Raw genomic sequence first — 19729 nt, 5'->3', positions numbered from 1 at the left:
CTGGTTCACTTTAAGCCAACCAAATGTGTCCAGTCTGAATCCAGCCTTACATTTGGCTTTTACCTTTATCAGCAACTATTTTGTTTTTTTCTGCATGAAGGTTCCTCACTGATGTTCAAATGTGTGAGAGAACCATAAAATCAAACATCTACACAGACGTGGTCCTCATGCAGGAGCTTCAGCGCATTGTGAATGCAGACGGCAGGAGTCAGCTCGGTCCAGGGAAGTTCATTCGCCGCATCAAAGACATTTTTACCTTTCAGAACGATCGGGTCAAACGATGAACCTAAAGTCTAAAAGGACAACATTTGAGTTCCAGAGCAGCTGAGGATTCTGACCACGTTCAGCAGACGGTGGAAGTCATGACGTCGTCCTCAATCGCCAACCACTGGTCCCTTTCTGCCGCTCATCCACATTCATGACCGTTTGAGACAAAAGCTGGGAAACAGAATGAGACAGAAACAGGAAAAATGAGCAGCCGGCTGAAGATCAAGAGGACCATGGAAAAGTTTGAGGCTAAATGTTTGATTAAAGGAACTGATCAAGAGATTTATGTCATCAGTCCTGGACGATGTTGGCGTTTTAAGCTCTTTGGCATCACGTCCCAGACTCCCGGACGCGGAGACAAAACCTCTGTTGTGCCGTCATGTTAACTCCACCAAAAGGCAGCTAATGCTGGCTAAGCATGACTGGCAGGAGGGGTGACCTCCCAGAAACCCCTCAACTCGCCCAGCGCCCCCCCACTTCACGCCTCCCTACAAACACAAAGCAGCTCTCAGCCTCGTTCTCGCGGCGGCGTGTTCTTTCATGTGGATCCAGACGCCGAACCGCCGTTTAAGTAAAAAAGGAAAGGCAGTGGCGGACAAAGCAGACGCTGACTTCCTCTGAGGTTTCTGTGTGGTCAAAGCGGGGGGGGGACACCTCCGTCTTTAAAATGATTGATTCCAGCCACTCTACCAAACTGCTTTAAAAAATAAAAAATACAATTCAATCGTTTCTTCTAGAAAGAAAGTCGTTTTCATCATTTTAGGATTTCTTCTTGATTCCTTTCAATGTTTTTGACAAAGTTAGGACTCTTGAGAACAGGACAGGAACACAATTTATTTTTCAATGCTTGGAAAGCCTTTTCACACTCATCTGTCCAGGTCACTGGGTTTTTCTGCCTTTTCTCCGTAAGGGCAGTGAGGGGAGCTGCAATGGCTGGTGCTCCATGCAGACCAAAAGGCATAACTTTAAACTGAAACAGTCCAGCAGGTGTTTTGAACGCCGTGTATGGTCGACAGGTGTTGCTGAGAGGTACTTGCCAGTAACCCGTGCATAGGTCAAGAGTGGTGATGAAATTAGCAGCCCCGATCTTCTCCAGCAGTTCCTCGGCATTGGATATGCGTCGAACTCCGAAACTGCGTTCAGTTTCCTGAAGTCGATGCATATCCGCAGTGAGTCGTCTTTTTTGGGAACGATCACCACCGGACTGCACCACTCTGATTTGGATGGCTCGATGACACCTAGCTCCAGCATCTTCCTCACCTCATCGTTCAGCCTTCCCACCAACTTCGGTGGTACCCGATAAGGCCGTTGCCGGATTGGTCGTCCATCTTTGAGCCGTATGGAATGGCTAATGAGTGTAGTTCTTCCTGGCTGTGCAGAAAAAAGAGATGGTGTTTCATGAAATAAGTCCATTATCTGTGTAGTCTGTTTAGGGGGTGACAGAGACGGAGGGGTTGAGTGGGTCAGTGCTCCCAGATCAGAGTCCAAGTCTTCCTCAGCCTTCACAGCTCTGACTAGCAAAGATTTCTCTGTTGGATGGTTAGCACCTTCCTTCCACCCTTTAAGTAGATTCACATGGCATGTCTGCTTTTCTTTCTTTTTGTCAGGATGGTGCACCTCATAGGTGACAGGTCCCATCCTGCGGAGAATGGTGTATGGCCCTTGCCACTTTGCCAGTAGTTTGCTGGTAGAAGAGGGGAGAAGCAGCAGAACCTTCTGACCTGGTTGGAGTTCACGATGACGGGCCTGCTGGTCGTACCACGTCTTCCGACTTCTTTGGGCCTCTCGTTGGTTGACTTCTGCCTCTTCCCTGTACTTTGCCAACCGTTCTCTCATCTCCAGGACAAACTGGATGACACCCCTTTCTGAGGTCTTTGTGGATTTGGCCTCCCAGCTCTTCTTGAGGAGATCCAGTGGGCCTTGGACATCCCAGCCATAGAGGAGTTTGAATGGTGAGAAGCCTGTTGAAGCTTGTGGGACTTCCCTGTAAGCAAACAACAGGAATGGTAGCCAACGATCCCAGTCCTTCCCTGTGTCACTCACAACTTCTGACGAACTTAGACATTTTGTTTTTTGCTTTTATTTAATAGCTTTTGTAAAACTGTATTGAAATAGATTAAATGACAGCTTTTTGAGTGTATGTGCGTTTTACACCTAAACTGTTGTATTTTCCTTTGTTTTTCTTTCTGTGTGTTAACTTTGTCATTTTGTCTTTAGTTCTAAATCTAACAGGTGAAGGTGGAGCAGGTGGAGCATCTGGAAAACAACATCAAGGGAATAATTCTCCCATTCCTCAATAAATACTTAAATCAACAAACATATTGGATTATTTTCAGTTCTATTTTTGTGAAAAATCGTTCTTTAGAAATGTTCTGGGTCAACATTAAAGCGAAGAAACATCTGCTGCAGCAGAATCAGGCGTTCCGGACGCCCGGCGCCATTTCCACGTTGAAACCAGGTCAGACATTTTTCCTGACTGTTTCCGTGTGTTCCTCCAAAACACAGAAGGTCCAGCATGAAGGAACATCTGCTAAACTAAACCAAACTTTAGCAGAAGATGGGGAGACTCAATAGATTATTTTGATCCACATAGAAACACGATGTCGGTAAAAAGAACTAAAATCAATCAGGAAACAATCAGTTTTTTTCAGTTTCTCTTCCTGTTGTGTCTTTACTGCCTTTTTATGTTCATGTGATGCAAACAAAAAGACGTCCAAATGAAAATTTATTTAAAATATAAAATTAAGGAAACTATTAGAATTGAATACAAAGTAAAAGTTTGTTTAATAGTAACTCATTGTGTCTGTTCTACTGTTCTTTTATTCTCTTATTTTAATTATTGTATTTTTTTCTCCATCGTTTTTGTTACAGAGAAGAGCAGCAAGAATTATTCATAAAAAACGCAGAAACATGCCAATCATTTGTTTGCAAAATCCCATCTGCTTAAATCCCTGCACTTATGTTAAAAGCCAAATTAAAAACGTTACCAGATAATATTCAGTCTTTCTTTAACCCAGCTTCATAAGACGACTCTAGTAAAAGGAAAGATCTTTTTAAAGTTGCTTTTGTGCATATAACTCTGAGGTAGAGTCATATTTCACTTGGAGGCATTTGAATTTGTGAATTTGCATTTGTGATCATCAGTAAGAATGACCTACATTACTTTGTCTCGTTTCTTGTTTCTCATTGTTAATTTGTGATTGGTAGATAATAGAAGATGAATTTCTTCTGTCTGACTCCGATTGTTCATGTCCTTTTTCTTTCTATTTTGGAAATGTTACTTAAGCTGGCATGAACAAAGAACAACAATAAACATCTAAAAAGTGTTTTTCCGTCACAGATTTTGCATTTTGTTCCACTTAAAAAGCTGAGTTTGGTCTAGAAACACTTCAACTGTGAGAGACAGAATTTAAAAAAATAGTTCAGGAAATCACGGTTTTATTTTTAAGAATTTATTTGTATAATGGTGAAGAAAATAAGTACTTGGTCAAAAACTAAAGTTCACCTTCATTCTTTTGAATTTAACTCTGGTTTCAGTGAGAGAGGTCAAAGGTTTCCTGTTGCTTTCCAGCTGTTTGGTCCATTCTTCCATGCAGATCTCCTCCAGAGCTGTGATGTTTTGAAGCTGCTGCTGGAAAACAGACTGAACTCCCTCCACAGATTCTATGTTGCATTTTTTACGTAGCCACTCCTTTGTTGCCATGGTGATGTGTTTGTCATGCTGGAAGATCAAGACGGGTTCAATCTAGGGGATGTTGAAGCTAGGCGATATGGCCCAAAAATCAAATCTCAGATTTTTTTTTTTATTCGATTTTAACAAAAAATTCGAATTAATTGATTCATTCGATTTTTCGTCTTCATCAGTTCTCTCACTGATGGAATGAGGTTTCTGCCAAAATCTGCCTATAGATACCCCCCCCTCATCATTTTCTTCACATGAATCCATAGTCCAGTCCCCTTTGCAGAAAAAGTAGGCCAAACCATGATGTTTCCTCCCCCATGCTTCACAATGGGAATGATGTTTTTTCAGCATTCTTCCTCCTCCAGCCTTGGCAAGTTGTATTTATGCCAAAGACTCTGACCTGGGTCCATCTCCCAATCCTCCTCTGGATCATCCAGATGGTCTCTGGAGAACTTCAGACGGGCCTGGACATGTGCTGGTGTAAGCAAGGGGACATTTGAAGTTCTGCAAGGTTTGAATCCATGACGATGTCACGTGTTCCCGTGGTCATTGACCAGTTCCTTTGTGTAGCTCTGGGCTGTTTCCTCATCATCCTGAAGATCATTTGTTCCATCAGTTGAGATCTTCCACGAAGCTCCAGGTGGAGGGAGATCAGTGATCTTATTTTTCTTCCATTTTCTAATTATTGCTCCAACAGTCGATCTCTTCTCTCCAAGCTGCTTGCTGATTGTAGATTGGCTCTTTGGTTGTGGTGGAGAGGTTTCAGTCTGACTGTTTAGGGGTGTGGACAGTGTCTTTATACACATAACCAGTCCAAACAGGTGACATTAATAAGTGGAAGAGAGGAGAAGAAGTGGCAGGTCTGTGAGGGACAGAATTCTCATGTTTGTAGGAAAGAAATCCTTATTTTGTGCTTCATTATACAAATAAATATAATAACCCAACAACATGACTTCCTCATGACTTCCTTTACATAAACAAAGTCAGAATCTTTGACTGCAAAATATTTTATAGTCAAACTGTAGAATTTAGATGGAGAATATGAGCCTAAATCAGCACAAACAATGTTAGTATTTAGAAGTAAATGTAATTTTTGAAAGAAACGTTCAATTGCAGCTTTTTGTAAGACAAATACACTATTAATCAATTATTGCTTTTAGCTAACATACTAACATTGTGATTCCATTAAAGCAGCTCTTATCATTTTACAGCTTTTATACTTAACATGAGGCATTGACAATGTTTTTTTTAATATTATTGATTATTCCTAGTGTAAATTTTAGGATTTTAAACATTAAGTTTAGCAAAATTGACAGAAATATAATAATTGCTCTGTTTATAACCAAATCTTCACCATCTCTTCACTTATTCTAAGTTAATATCAATTTAAATAAATGTTTTATTAATGTCTAATGTATGTATTTAATTTTAAGTATTTTAATTATTTCAGTGTTTTTCAGTGAGTTTAAACAAATGTTCCATATTTAGTTTTAAGTTTTATCTTTTTATAGTTAAGCTCTTTTCTATTCCTAAAGTGGTAAATGGCGTATACTTATATAGCGCCTTTCTTCCTACAAGGACAAAGCGCTTTACAGTCACACACACATTCACTCACACATTCACACATTGATGGCGGCTCCATCCAAAGTCTGATGATTTAACATGTCTTCATTTTTATCCTCACTTTATAAAAGTTGCGTTCCTCAAAGTCTTTTTAGAAATTTGGGAAATTTTCAAAACTTCTGCTTCTGACAGAAATCTTTGGAACCTGAAGTGGTCAGCAGCTACAGTTGATCTAAAACAGTATTTTAATAACATTATTTAAAATAAGGCCGAGCTTTCATTTGAACTCATCGACATGTTGTGAATTGAATGACAGGATCTTCAATAAAAGGATCTCATCGGTAGAAACGGATGAGGATGAAGGAACCCACTCATAAATCAGTTCCTTTGAAATCAAATAGTTAAAGTAGAAACAAGTTGAATTTGAACAACTAACTCCTGTGTTACATGTGACTACACTGCCATCTAGAGTTTAAAGTTCAAACAAACAACCTGTGATGTGAGGAAAGGCTGATAAAACCATATTTGACCTCCAATTCATTCACAGACAACTTTGAACTGATCTTCATCTTCCTCCTCAGATCCTGCCAGACAGACTTGGATGAAGAGCAGGGGAACAACTGAATCTGAGGAAGACGAGGGGCCTGTCGTCCCTTCTAACACATAAACCTGACAAAAGAAAGCTAATGTGAAAGAATACTTACAATAAATAACATATTTAAAAAATGTTTGATTGTCTTAAACTAATCCATACTTTTGAAATGTCGATTCAAAAAACCCACCGATCGGTTTTTCTTTTTGAACCATTAAATACCACAATTTATTTGGCTTATTTCACGGATTAAACAGTTTTCCCAAAATGCCTATAAGCTAAAGAAAATATTCACAATGAAATCTTTTTGTCTTTCTCTTGGTTTGCCCATTTTTCTTACGTTTTTATTCATTTTGTGTCAAAATGTATTAAATGAAATACTTTTTTTGTGTACATCATTTCAAAGCACAAACAGAATAAAAGTAAATCTAAATGTCAATCTAAGAGCACATCAACAGAAATAAATACAAGTGTACACTAAATTTATATTTTCAGATAAACATAAAATCTTAACGTTACAGTAAACATAAATAGTAGACATCTATTGAGAATAAAACTTATTTTAAAAGACATGTAAGTGTAAATCTAAGTGTTACATCCAAATGTATATTTTAAATCTAAAAAGCTTCATTAGAACATGAGATAACCAGGAAATGCTGACAACCAAAGAAAGATTTTTAAAGAAAAAATGATCAAAACAGTTTTATGAATATCAGAGGAAACATTTTTCTCTAGTTTTCTTCGTTGCAGCCGCAAGTTTCTGTAGATTAACCTCTTAATTGTTAGCTAGCTCTTTATCCTCGTGGAAAAACAAAAACAAACGTAGCATAAAATCAACTTTATTTACTCACCTTAACAGGAAAGTAAGCTCTGGAATGCAGCAGGGCACCTGCCAAGTCGACGGTCAAACTGTTAGCCTCATGAAGAAGGACGCCATTTTTGGAAACTCCCGCGTTTCACAAACCAAACATGTGGGCGTGGCTAAAGCCATGAAACAAGTGACTATACCCCCCCCCCCCACACACACACACACACATATATATATATATATATATGTGTGTGTGTGTGTGTGTGTGTTTTTTTTAAACTTTTATATCAGTATTTAGTTCTTAGATTGTTTTAAATATATATTTAAACTTAATGTTTAGATTTCATTTTTTAAAAGATTAAAGAGTATGATTTACATTTACATTTGAAATTTATCATTTAATTTGTAATTAAATACAAAATTTAGGTCAAATACCTGTGTTTGTATTTTAATTTAGTTTTGAATTTAGATTTAAAATGTTACTTTGAGATTTTATTTATCAGAATTTCCAGTAATATTAGGTATTTGTGGTACACATTTACATTTATCTGACTTGGTGGGTAAATTCAGGTTTGAATGTCTTTGCACATAAAGCGACACAAAAAAAGACAGAAAAAACAAAGGAATTTTTATTTTGAAAGCATTCAAGAGGCTCAGCACCGCCAGCAATATGTTTTTGAATCCATCAAATTCTAGTTTAAGACCTGAGATCCATGACGAAGGTTTACACAGTGTTCAGAGTCATGCTGGGGGACCGGTTATGAGGAAAAAAAGTTTGGCTTGCTCACAGCAGATTCTCAGCCAAATCCATGTGTAAATCTGTCATCTGATTAGTGACAGAAAGACAAGGTGTTGAACCAGCAACTCAGCTCTGGATAATATAGAAAATACATGGTCATACTCTATGTTAACTGGAGATGGGGATTAAGCCGGTGGGACAGCAGGACAAAGCATGAACCCCTCCTCATCAGTCATCAGTTCATGGAAGGACTCAGGTTCTTTCAAAGGTGCTTGTCTACAGAGCCAAACGTCTGAAAGGCTTGAGGAGGCCAACGGATAAACCGGCAACATTCCACGTTGTTTACATTAATCATTAAAACACACTTTTCTATCCTAAAATACATCCACTGAGCTGCAGTTCACAGACCTGCATATAGGTTTCTACAGTCATGTTATGTAGCCGTGCTCAAACAAAGACCTGGCGGTTAAATGTGCATCACGTTTGAATGAATTCAAGCACAATCCTTAGAGCCATCGTTAAGAGAGAAGAATCTTTCACAAGTGCGTGGAAAAGCTTTCAAAGGCGTCAAACAGCACCAAAAGATACGAAAGGCGACAGATGCATCACAGCAGGACATTAACTTGATTCTTCCAGAAGCAGAATAATGGAGATGACCTTCAGACAGAAAAAGAATCACTTCTAACTTATATGCCAGCAGTAGCAGACGTTTGTTCTGGAAACAGACGACCGACTGACCGATGGCAGACTCATTACAAACATGTTTTACTCTACTGAATTACTCTATTGAGCAAGAAAACTGTTCTTTGACATGAAAACTCCGGTTTTTATTGATTTTTTAGTAGTTGGCTGTAGTTCAGTTGGCATCAGGCAGAAGTCAATCCCTAAACTCTGTCAGCTGCTAACATCTGTGCAATATCAAACTCACAAAACCTGAGTAGAAAGACATTAACCGTTGACCTATTTATTTAAAAAAAGAAGCTGTGAGGCTGTTGACTCGTAACCTGGATAGGTGTGTCTCCAGGCCCAATTTTGGCTCAGATGAAATGATTTCTCTACATCCTACTCAGATCAGGAAAAGTTAGTAAGGTTTACTAGTTACTACAGTAAAGTGTAAAATTTACAGTACAGGATTCTAAATTCTAGTGTAAAGTAAACGAGTGTACTGGTAAACTTTAAAGTAGTATCGTTTACACATTACAGTAGTGAAAGTGAAACTAAAGGGGCACTGTACACTATTCACTACTTTACAGTAGTAACTAGTTACATTTACAGTAGTAAAGTTTGAACTTTATAGCAGTGAAGTGTCAAATTTACAGTAAAGTCACAGTAGTTTACAGTTTCGTTACTATTGTCAAGTGTAAACTTTACTAATGTCAAGTAACAGTAGTAAAGTTTACACTTGACAGGAGAAAAGTTACAGTAGTTTAGAGTTTTCCTACTAGAACTACATGGATCGCGTAAAGCGTCAGAGTTACAGTAGTTCAAAACTGTGTTCCGCCAACAGGTCTGTTAAAGGGTATCAGCTTTGTTTGGCAGGTGTGACAGCTCATCTGAACTCTGCTGTGGACCAAATGAACTCCAGTCTACCAAAGACGAAGGGTTCAAACTCACATATAAGTGATCCCTGAAACGGTTCAGTGACAGTGTAAATGCAGACAGACTAGAACGTGAGCCAAAGAGCAAAAATGGGATGTGATGCTTGGGGATTTTGTCTGTTATGGGGATTTTTAAAATTTTTTATGCACCGTCTGCAACTTCATGCAAAGTAAAATATTACAAAGTCAATGGATCTGAACTTTGCAAAGGTGCCATGGAAACCAACGAGTGGAGGCAGAGTCCCCATCCACGACACAATGTCATTTATGCTGTCTATTCTATTTCATGAAACTTTTTTTTACTATTTTGCCAATGTATCAGCTCATTGTAAATGATCCTGATTCTCTATGTTCACCCCAACATGACCCCATGTTTGTACTTTACAAATGGAAAATGGAAATTCACTTGTTCATTTGCCTCTATCAAAAGAAAATTTTAGAACTTTTATTTAGAGAGATGTTAAAATATTTCAACCTTTTACTGCGAACTCCCTCCCCGCCCAGAAAAAACTCAGAAATTCCACATAAAACATCAGCAACTGTGAGATTCGATCTTGAATTGTGTCTGCATGGCGGCACAAACCTGCAGAGCAGATGTCTAACAAGGCACACGCCTGATAACACCGGCTGCTATGACGAGAGCTGTGGAATTTCATCCAAACACAAACAGGTTTACAGATTAAGACAATAGGAATTTGTGTTTCTGTACATTTCTACAACCGTTTCATGGCTAGGCAGTTTCTTTGGGCTAACAGGGGCCATTGCCATGGAAACCAGCTGATAAAAGAAAAGTCTTGGAAAAAATAAAAAGTTTACAGCCATGATTACCAGCTACCTAAGAGGGTTTGAGGTCTTCAGTCACCATGAACAGCCTTTTTCCTCATTCCTTCATGAATAAATACTAAAGACATTCAGCTTTCTTCATCGTGACCTCCTCTTCCTCACAGTGTTCCCCCCACTCGGCTGCTCACCAGCCCTTTGATGTTGGTGACGGGCCGGACGTCGTGCAGCTGTCTCCTTCGATCGATAAACGTGGCCAGGCGGGATGTGTCCAATGGAGTTTTAGAATACTGGCCGCCCTGAGTGCCGCCACGCCCCACCCATGGGTGCTGCAGACAGGAAGTGGCGCTCAGCCTCTTCCGAGGATCCTGCTGCAGGCCTGACGACACAAAATCCCTGGCGGCCTGGCTCACGCCACTGAAGTATTCGTCTGGGAAGCAGAAGTCCAGGCGGCAAATGTTGATGCACGTTTCCTCCGGCGACTCATCCAAAAACGGAGAAACGCCGCTCAACATCACGTAGGCTAGCACGGCCACACTCCACATGTCCGTCGCCAGGGAGACCGGAGAGCCTTGAATGAGCTCAGGCGCAGCAAACTCTGGGTTTCCAAGCAAGAGGTGGATGTATTTGCGATGGGCGGACAGGTGAACAGCATCGCCGAGGTCAACAAGCTTGATGGATGGAGATGGACCATGGAGGTCCACCATGATGTTCTCAGGCTACAGGAGGCAAATAGAAGCTTTCAGCCCTCATGGGTGATCAAGAACAGAGGTTTTACTGCAGAGAAGCTTACCTTGAGATCCAGGTGTGCTACCCTGCAAGTGTGAAGGTGCTGCAAAGCCTCCAACGTTTCCCTGATGAAGAACGCCACCTTCTCCTCCATCAGCTCGTCATGGGAGGCCAGGTAATCCAACAAACGTCCGTCCTCCAATCTGACACCAGCAGGAATTCAATTAAGAAATCAAACTGTCAGACTGTCTGAATCCAAATTTCTGTTGACTTAAGCGTCTACTTCCACAAAGCATTTGAGCTGCAGTCTGTTAGACACTCTAAGGCTGGTTTGAGTATCACTGGTGCATGCTAGGACATCGATAACCAGTTCCGTGAACCTACTTAACCCACTTTATGAGAAGGACTGGATCAAATATCCCCAAATTTTTCATGCAGTATTTAGCCTTAGATCAAACATGTCCAAAGTCTGGCCTGCAAATCATTACAGACTTTGAGGATTTAAGGTTCAGTTTTATAGATCCCATTGAAACAATTATGACCCTTCACGTTTTGCATGTCTTTACTATTTTAGTTTTCATTGTTTTAATTTAAAAACCTAAGTGTGTGTTGGTGTAGATGTATGGCCCTACAACAGGCTGGTGACCTGACCAGGGTGTACCCCGCCTTCGCCCAGCAGCAGCCAGGCCCGTGACCCCAAAAGGGATACAGCGGGTTAAGGAAATGGATGGACGGATGGATGGATGGATGGATGGATGGATGGATGAATGAATGAATGAATGAATGAATGAATGAATGCATGGACGAAAGAATCAATGGACGGATGGATGAAAGAATGGATGGATGGATGGATGGATGGATGGATGGATGGATGGATGGATGGACGGACGGATGGATGAAAAGACGGATGGAGTTTCAAAGTGAACTTCAGCCGTTTAAGCTTCTTAAAGTTAATTTTTTCCCCTCTGAAAGCTTTTTTTATTTAACACGGCTTTTAAAAACAAAAGTCTGAGTAAATTTGGCAAAACTAAAGATATGTTAAATATAAAAAAAGTAAAAATTTTTGTATTACTCTATTTCCAAAAACAGTTTACACCACGTTTATTTGATAATACTTTAAAAAAATGCCAGGCTATAAAGAAAAATATTCACATTTACAAATCTGGCCTCTTTACGCAGCTTAGACAAAGTTTTTATTCAAATTTGTAGTTATGTGCCAAAAAAGGTCCCAAATTCCTCATTCTATTGATAGACACCCAGCAAAAAGAGGCCTAACATGTGCTTATAGGTCTCTAACATTAACATGAATTATAATAGAGTCATCAACCGCAGTTGTGTTGTGATGTGACTCGAGGGAACTAGGTCTTGTGTAAGTAAACCCCTAAACGCGCTCCAACGACACTCACAGCTCCAGGATTAGCATCAAAGAAGAAGGAGACTCGTAGGTGTCCAGCAGAGCCGCCACCTGATGGTTCTGCACACGTCGAAGGAGGTCTGCCTCATGAGCAACCTGCTCCTTCTTCAGCAGCTTCTTACTCACACATTTCACAGCAACCTGGGCAGAACAAAAACATTTCCATCAATATAAAAACACAGGTGGTTCCAGCCTAGATCCCTGAGGAACACCACAGTTCACTATGAATGAGGAATATCCCAACAAAAGCTGCCTCACCTCCTTCTTACTGGACTTGCTGAGACATTTCCTAACAACGGAGAACCGTCCCCTGAAGACAGAACAGAGACGCGTAACTAAGAATCCCAAACCAGATCAGGTTGGTAGAAACAGGACACGGTTAACGGTTGTACCTTCCAATTTCACTGATCTCTGTAAAGCTGGAATCAAAGTTCTCCTTCCACTGGATCCCTGTTCCATCATATCCAGAGCCTGAATGAAACAAAAAAGCAATTTCCTTACAGAAATATGTCTTATATACATTTACATTTAAATGTGTGATCCATATGTTTACTTAGTTGTTTTCTCAGGTTGGTATAATTTTATCCTTTTTACAGAAAAACTTTTTGAAGCTTTTTTTTAAATCTAAAATCATTATTTACTTTTTTTTAAACTCAATCAGTTCCACAAAAAGCATTTTATTATTATTATTTATGTATTTCTTTTTCAACATTTGCAACCAATTTTTATTTTAGCATTTTTTAAATATTGCCTATATTGGTTATCTTAAAACTTTAGCAAATGTAGCTATCCGGCATTATTTAGTGTTTAAGTTTCACCTTTTAAATGTAGCTGATTTAATTTTTTTAAGGGTATAATTCAGTACTTTAGAAAATTAGTTGAAAAATTAAAACTTACATTACATCTACATTTCTAAAATTGGGTTTGGCTTCGGTGGCTAAATGATTATTAGCGTTGATTTAGCATTTAGCATTGAGAACTTATTTCTGCTAACACTGAATTTCTTTCTCTAAAAAACAATTTACAAGTTGTTTTTCGTTTTATTTTTTGTAGAATTTTGCTGAAAGTCTTGCTTCTTTTAAGCAGTTTTCTATGAATGAAATGGTCTCTTACACATCTAGCCGTTTTAGCATTATGCTAATTGCTTCATTTTCAGCTTCTCATTTCCTCTGATCAATTTAACATTTTACCTTTGGCAGCGTTTTTTCTTATTAGTCATTTTTCCAGTGATGTTGTGCTGCTCTCTGTAGCTGTAATTTTATTTATAGCATTTTTGTTTTTTTAGCATCATTAATCGTCTTAGCATCGTTAAATTATTTAGTTTATTGTATTCCAGATTTAATTTAAGATTTGAGTTATTGTAGAAACATGTTTCTACTTTCTTCAGCTAATCTGGGGTTTTTGGAAAAGTCAATCAGTAAAAGCTCATTTCAGACCCAAAGAAACCTAAAATCTGATCAAAAGCCTCTCCCAACAGGTTGCTGCTTCTTCTGAGCTTCAGTTGCGTACGCTTCCTGACATGAAGCGGTTGTTGTTGTTGTTGTTGTTGTGTGTCGTGGTGATGTGTGTCTGCACATGTGCAGATGTGTTGCTCACTGCTGCTGTACAGGGTGATCATGTTTGAGGGTTCAGACGGCGGGCTGATCCCCCACATGTTGGAGGCCCGCACCCTGAACTGATAGTGTCCCCCTGGAATCAGAGCGTCGATCTGAACACACTCTTCCCTGCTGCTGACCGCCTGTTGCCATAGCAATGAGTCTGGGGGCGGTGCAGAGAAAGAACCAAAAGTTTAGTGTGTCTAAAGGAGAAAGGCTTTCTTGTGAAAGGACGCCCTGCACACCTTCCTGTCTGTACTCCACCGTGTAGCTGCTGATGGTGTTGTGGGCGGATGACGCTGGCGGTGGCCAGTGCACCATCACCGCCGTGTTGGTCACCTCCTGAGCCACGGGCCTCCCCGGGGCTGCTGGGATACCTGCAGCCAAAGAGAGGAGCAGCTCTACAAGTTAACCATGAACACAAGGCTGACGCGGTGAAGGACGGCAGGTCTCCACCTTGAACTTTGATGGAGGCAGAGGAGGAGGAGGAGCCATGCTCATTCATGGCCACGCAGGTGTAAATGCCCGTGTCCTGAGGCATCAGGTTACAGATTTTCAGCAAGATGTCCCCCGTGTCCCTGCAGGGCAGAGGGGCGTCATACGGGGGGACGACAAAAGAGACGCACCCGTCGGCGGTCACCATACCTGATGTCGATGGTGAAGCGGCTGTTGCTGGTCACCAGGGTTTGGTCTGGACCCTTCAGGGTGACCGAGGGTTTTGGTCGCCCGCAGACTTTACAGCAGAGGACCACCGTCTCCCCCAAAGCGCATGCCACATCAGACAGAGGGACCATGAACTCCGGCGCCACTGCACAGGAAACATACCCCTGCCCTGGTAACCACACTTCTTCTCACCTTTACATCAGGATTGCCTTCAGACGTTGAGGCCATCCCATAACCCTTGTGCTATCTTGTGGGGTCAAAATGACCCCACCCTTACATTGACGTGTTATCCCTACCAGGACAAAGGTGGATAAAAGTGAAGAGGATTTCATGTAATCCATGGACACTAGTGAAAATCACAAATCATTGAAGAAAAAAGGTTCAGTACACTGTCTAGGCTACCATGCAAGAATCCAGAGTTCAATTCCAGGACGGGGATAAACAATGGTAATGGGGCAATTACCATTTCATATATTAAAGCTTTAAGATAGCCCGAGCGTGGTTAGGCTGTACCTATTATTATCATTATTATTATTATTATTATTATTCAAAGTGCAGAGCAGAGCCTCAAAAAGTGACTCAGTTATAAGATACAGAAAGTCTGAAGATTAACGTAAAGAATATTTCGTTTTGTTATGGTTATGGGGTAACTAACATTGGTTGCTAAGGAAAAAGGGACATTTATTTGGATGTAGAGACTCAAAAATTGCTACACAGATTCTCCAACCCAAAACATGAAAAAATCCTAAAGGTTCCCATGGATTCAAGACGCTTATAGATGCAGGTTTTGAATTCCAAGTGGGACTTTGCCTCCTCTCTGTGAAGCCATTCAGACCAGAGCAGTGTGAATGTGGTTTCATCTTACCTTCCTGGATAAAGTTTGGATTTAGAAGCTGGAAAAAGACAAATAACAGTTGGATGAAAATTGGCTGCTTTTGTTGGATCGGGAAGATCGAATCGACTCGGATTTAGGAGCTCGTACCTCCATGCCGGTTTCTGGAGCGACGTCTTCACAATCGGACTCGTCTGAGGTGTGGACGTCCTGACGGAGAGCAGCAGAAGGGTTGTGTGGTAGATGACAGACAGAAGGAACGAAAAACGAAGAAACCAGAGGAAGAACAAAAACAACAAAATAAAAGATAAAGAGTAAAACCAGTGAGACTTTGGCGCCTTACACTCAGACTCGCCTGAAAGCTTGTGATACAGTCTATGAAGACTGTCATTCATCCAGGTAGTAGGTTTAAAGGTTGTCATCTGGACTTAGTTTTTAAAGTTGAAGACGTTTCACCTCGTATCCAAAAGGCTTTGTCAATTCTGTAATAGCTGCATCTATGGCCTCCCAAAAATCCACAAGGAATGAATACCACCTAGACCCATTGTCAGCAGCACCGACTCCATCACTTACAACATGGCTAAACACCTGGCTACTATCCTGGCCCCTCTGGATGGCAACACAGAGCATCATGTCAGGAATTCACAAGATTTTACGAACAAACTCAAACATCTTCAGCTGGATTCTGACAAGACTATCGTGTCTTATAATCGAACTTCCCTCTTCACCTGCATTCCCACCACTGAGGCAGTGATTGCAGTGAGGAAGAGATTACTGCAGGACTGCAGGACATGGAAGAAGTCGAGAGAAGAGCCCTGTACTCGTTCCTAGGTACCACTCCAAGTCACTGGTTCAGATACGTGGACGACACTTGGGTCAAGATCAAAATCCATGAAGTGGAGGCGTTAGATCATATCAATGCGGTCGACAAGAACATCACGTTCACCGTGGAAGACGCAGAGGAGAACAGTCTAGCCTTTCTAGACTGTGCAGTGATCATTGGAGATGACAGACAGCTCCAGGTTGAAGTGTACAGGAAGCCTACTTACACTGATCAGTACCTGTTATTTGATTTAAACCACCCTTTACAGCACAAACTAGGCGTTATCAGGACATTACAACACAGAGCCCAGGAGGTGCCCATGAGCTCTGACGGAGAGAAGAAAGACGAGCAACGTATCCGTCAAGCCCTCCGAACCTGTGGATATCCCAACTGGGCTTTCACCATCAAGACAAGAAGGAACAAGAGCCGAAAGGGAACAGTATTTCCATTCCTTATATCTCAGGCCTGTCTGAAAAACTAAAAAGGATTTTCAGACAACATAACATCCAGTTCATCTCAAACCAGTTAATACTCTCAGACAAAAACTGGTTAATTCAAGGGAAAACATTCCTAGTTAAAAACAGAATAATTTTGTATACTCTATCCACAGCAAAGAGAACTGCAATGAACAGTATATAGGAGAAACCAAACAACCTCTACACAAGCGGCTTTACCAACATCGCAGAGCCAACCCAAGTGGACCTGAGTCTGCAGTGCACCTCCACCTGAAGGCCACAAAACACTCGTTCGAGGACAGTGAAGTCCGAATTTTGGCCAGAGAGAAAGGATGGTTTAAGTGAGGAGTGAATGAAGCCATCTTTGTCAAGAAGGATAAATGGTGGTCTGAGGTTTATTCTTCCATCCATCTACAGCAGTGTTCTGAAACCCAAACAAACCAAACTGGTTTCACTTAGGTCATTAACAGCTGAAAGAAATGACCAGGTTGGGGAGGGTAGCTACTGTTGCCCCAACCCCAGCTGAGGACAAAGGACTCCTAACCACCCGAAACCATGTATTCCAAGTAGACAAAACTATCCAGTTTCAGGTCTGACTCCTCCCCCGTGAGCGCATATATACCAGCTCTTTTACCAGCTATTTCAGAATTAACAAAGCCTTTTGGATAAGAGGTGAAACGTCTTCAACTTTAAAAACACAGTCCAGATGACCTTTAAACCTACTACTATGCTCGTGATACAGTAAATAATTCCAAAAACAAGGCGTTCCGTTTTTGTCTCGCATCTTCACATTCTTCTCAATGACAGATTTCAGGGAAAACAATAGGAAAACAAACAAACTGATCAGGTTTGCAAAGTCCTGTTGTCCTTCAAAGAAGAAAACTTGACGTTTTTCCTAAAAGTAATTGAAGTCTGTGAGGAAATAAAGGGATCGTCTGCATAAAAACATGCTAAAGTCTTCAAAATAAATCTATTTAACATTTTATTGTGAAGGAAACATTTCTGATGTTCCAGCAGGAGATGCAGACCTCCAAACATGTCATCTTATTTCGACTTACATCCCAAAAAATCCCCTTTATGTTTGGTTTACGCTCACATTTAGTCATGGTCTGATTCTGTCCTCACCTTTGACTTATCATCACAAGATGAACATACCAACAGATGATTGAATTAAAATCAAAACTTAGAATCAAATTTAAAAGTAGAATAAGTAAAATGTACTAAATTAAAAAAGAAAAACCTGGAAGGATGCTGCTTTTTCAAGGCAAATTCTTATTTGACCAGAAGAATTCAAAAGACAAATCCTCGTCTGTTTCCTAGTTGTATTAAAACTTGGGATTCTGATTCTTCACGTTGATAAAAAAACAGACTTTTCGAGATCTGACAGCAGTCAAAACATTTAAAACAGAATTTATCCTTCGATGTGCTAATATTGATAAACTATGATATAATAATGAACTCAGAATAATGGTAAAAAATGCAGAATTTATCTGGCTAAGATTAAAACAAAACAAAAGAAGCAAAAAAAGTTACAAGTCCAAAGATATTTACTTTTTACTGATTCTTATTTATACTGAAATACATATCACACAAAAATGTTTTAAAAACAAAATAATAAATACCCAAATAAAAATTTTATACAATATTAAGAATTTTTTTTGACTTTTTTCCAGAAAGTCAGAATTATGAGATTGAAGTAAATAATTTAAAAATAGTAACATCCAAATCTAGGGGTGTTGAGAAAAATCGATTTGCGATTGTTTACTTGGTGATACCTGTATCAATTTAAATTGTTGTCAGGACGATATTTACATAATTATTAATGAGCGTCCGTCATCGTCTGACTCTGGTTTTCCAGTTCAACCTCCGGCCGCTCGTTCGCAGCACCGCCCACTGAGCCTCTTTGAGCAGCTCTACACGCACAAAGATCTCGCCAGAATCCGCTGGTGTAAAATGCTAAGTGTTCAGTCAGACCCCCAGTTTTTGTCGTTATGATGTGTACTACTTCATTTTTCCTTGGGATGGGTACCGACCCAAAACTCTGGGTCACGTTGCTGCCAGTGTCGTACAAAAACACGGATTGTGGTGCTTTGAAGTGGCCTCCACATGAGAACGAGTCACACTTGCGATATAATGCGATATTATCGTATCACCAAACTCTTGCCAATACACACCCCTTCCCAAACCTCAAACTTGTTTTTTACCCAGCATGCCTCAGCTTCTGGGCTGAGCTGAACCCCTCTGTTCTATACGACGCGTTTCGATCTTGTCGTCTCGTTAAGTTGCTGGATTGTCATCTTCAGATGCTGAACACCTGATGGTGGCGCTCATGAGGCGCACATAATGTCAGCAGATCCACGGCAAACCAAACCTTCATGTGGTGAGTCTTCATGCACAAACGGAGGATAGAAAAAGGGGAAGACGCGGAACAGAACCAGGTTTTACTCTGCAGCAGCGCCTGGAAGGCTTTCAGGGGAAAAAAAACACCTCAGGTCAAAGGTTCCTCCCTGCTGGGCTCCTGGAGGTTTCTGATTGGACGGTTCCGGCATGCAGGTTGAGAACCACCGAGCTTCCAACATGCAGGTGTTAGAAAAAAACTCAAAGAGGGTCGGGTGGGAGGGGGTTTCGGCACACACAGATGACATCACTGGGGTACGCCGTCGGGCCCCGCATACTCACTTTGGCCTTTGGCGTGGCGAGCGGGGGAGAGGTGCCGGCAGCGTCTTTGGGCTTACGAAAGAGCCCATTCTCTTGACCTCTGAACGCCAGCGAGGACGCATCCCGGGCTTCGGCGCGCTTCCGAGCACGCAGCGTGTTCCAAGACAGAGACTTCCTGTGCAGTTCAGGAAGGACAAACATCAAGCAGCCAATCAGAGGGCAACCGTCGGTCCGGACGCGGAGGACGGCGGTCAGGTCACCGCCAAGAAAACATTTCACTTCAAACCAGAAAAGTCTCAGAGCCGAAGAGAAAAACGTTTTAGTTTGAGTTTAGATCAAACGGATTTCAAACTCTGTAGAGATGAATCCTCACTGAAAACATGGCAGACATTTAAAAACGTGAAACTTTAACATAAAACGATGGAAATCTTTCATTTAACTTTACGGTTACAATTTGTTATTCAAACATTTTCTATTTGTGAGGAAAAATCTGTACCAGCTGGGACCAGATTTAGTTGTTCTGCACCAAAA

The 19729-nt window shown here is 40.8% G+C and overlaps 1 protein-coding gene and 1 long non-coding RNA gene across 3 annotated transcripts in view; one reads left to right on the top strand and one right to left on the bottom strand.

The window, feature by feature from the left end:
- The first annotated feature begins 2121 nt into the window (after window positions 1–2121).
- LOC105356861 lies at window positions 2122–3593 on the top strand. The gene is made up of 2 exons (XR_002872464.1): window positions 2122–2219; window positions 2485–3593. It is a non-coding gene; the product is annotated as an uncharacterized LOC105356861 (long non-coding RNA).
- Window positions 3594–7519: 3926 nt separating this feature from the next.
- kalrn (kalirin RhoGEF kinase) overlaps window positions 7520–19729 on the bottom strand; it is a 128272-nt gene continuing 116062 nt past the window's right edge. For both annotated transcript variants that reach the window (XM_023951149.1, XM_023951150.1), the window contains 12 exons: window positions 19220–19373; window positions 15413–15472; window positions 15296–15323; window positions 14413–14575; window positions 14224–14345; window positions 14013–14144; window positions 13769–13930; window positions 12565–12643; window positions 12431–12482; window positions 12165–12313; window positions 10823–10961; window positions 7520–10748 (listed from right to left, as the gene is read on the bottom strand). In XM_023951149.1, the coding sequence (XP_023806917.1) occupies window positions 10191–10748; window positions 10823–10961; window positions 12165–12313; window positions 12431–12482; window positions 12565–12643; window positions 13769–13930; window positions 14013–14144; window positions 14224–14345; window positions 14413–14575; window positions 15296–15323; window positions 15413–15472; window positions 19220–19373 (1798 nt within the window). In that variant the 3' untranslated portion in view covers window positions 7520–10190. The remainder of the gene's footprint in view (window positions 10749–10822; window positions 10962–12164; window positions 12314–12430; window positions 12483–12564; window positions 12644–13768; window positions 13931–14012; window positions 14145–14223; window positions 14346–14412; window positions 14576–15295; window positions 15324–15412; window positions 15473–19219; window positions 19374–19729) is intronic.

Source organism: Oryzias latipes, chromosome 21 (assembly GCF_002234675.1).
Source record: "Oryzias latipes chromosome 21, ASM223467v1".
Classification (NCBI taxonomy): Eukaryota; Metazoa; Chordata; class Actinopteri; order Beloniformes; family Adrianichthyidae; genus Oryzias; species Oryzias latipes.
The sequence above is the reverse complement of the archived record's forward strand: the minus strand, read 5'-3'. Positions and strand labels throughout refer to the sequence as shown.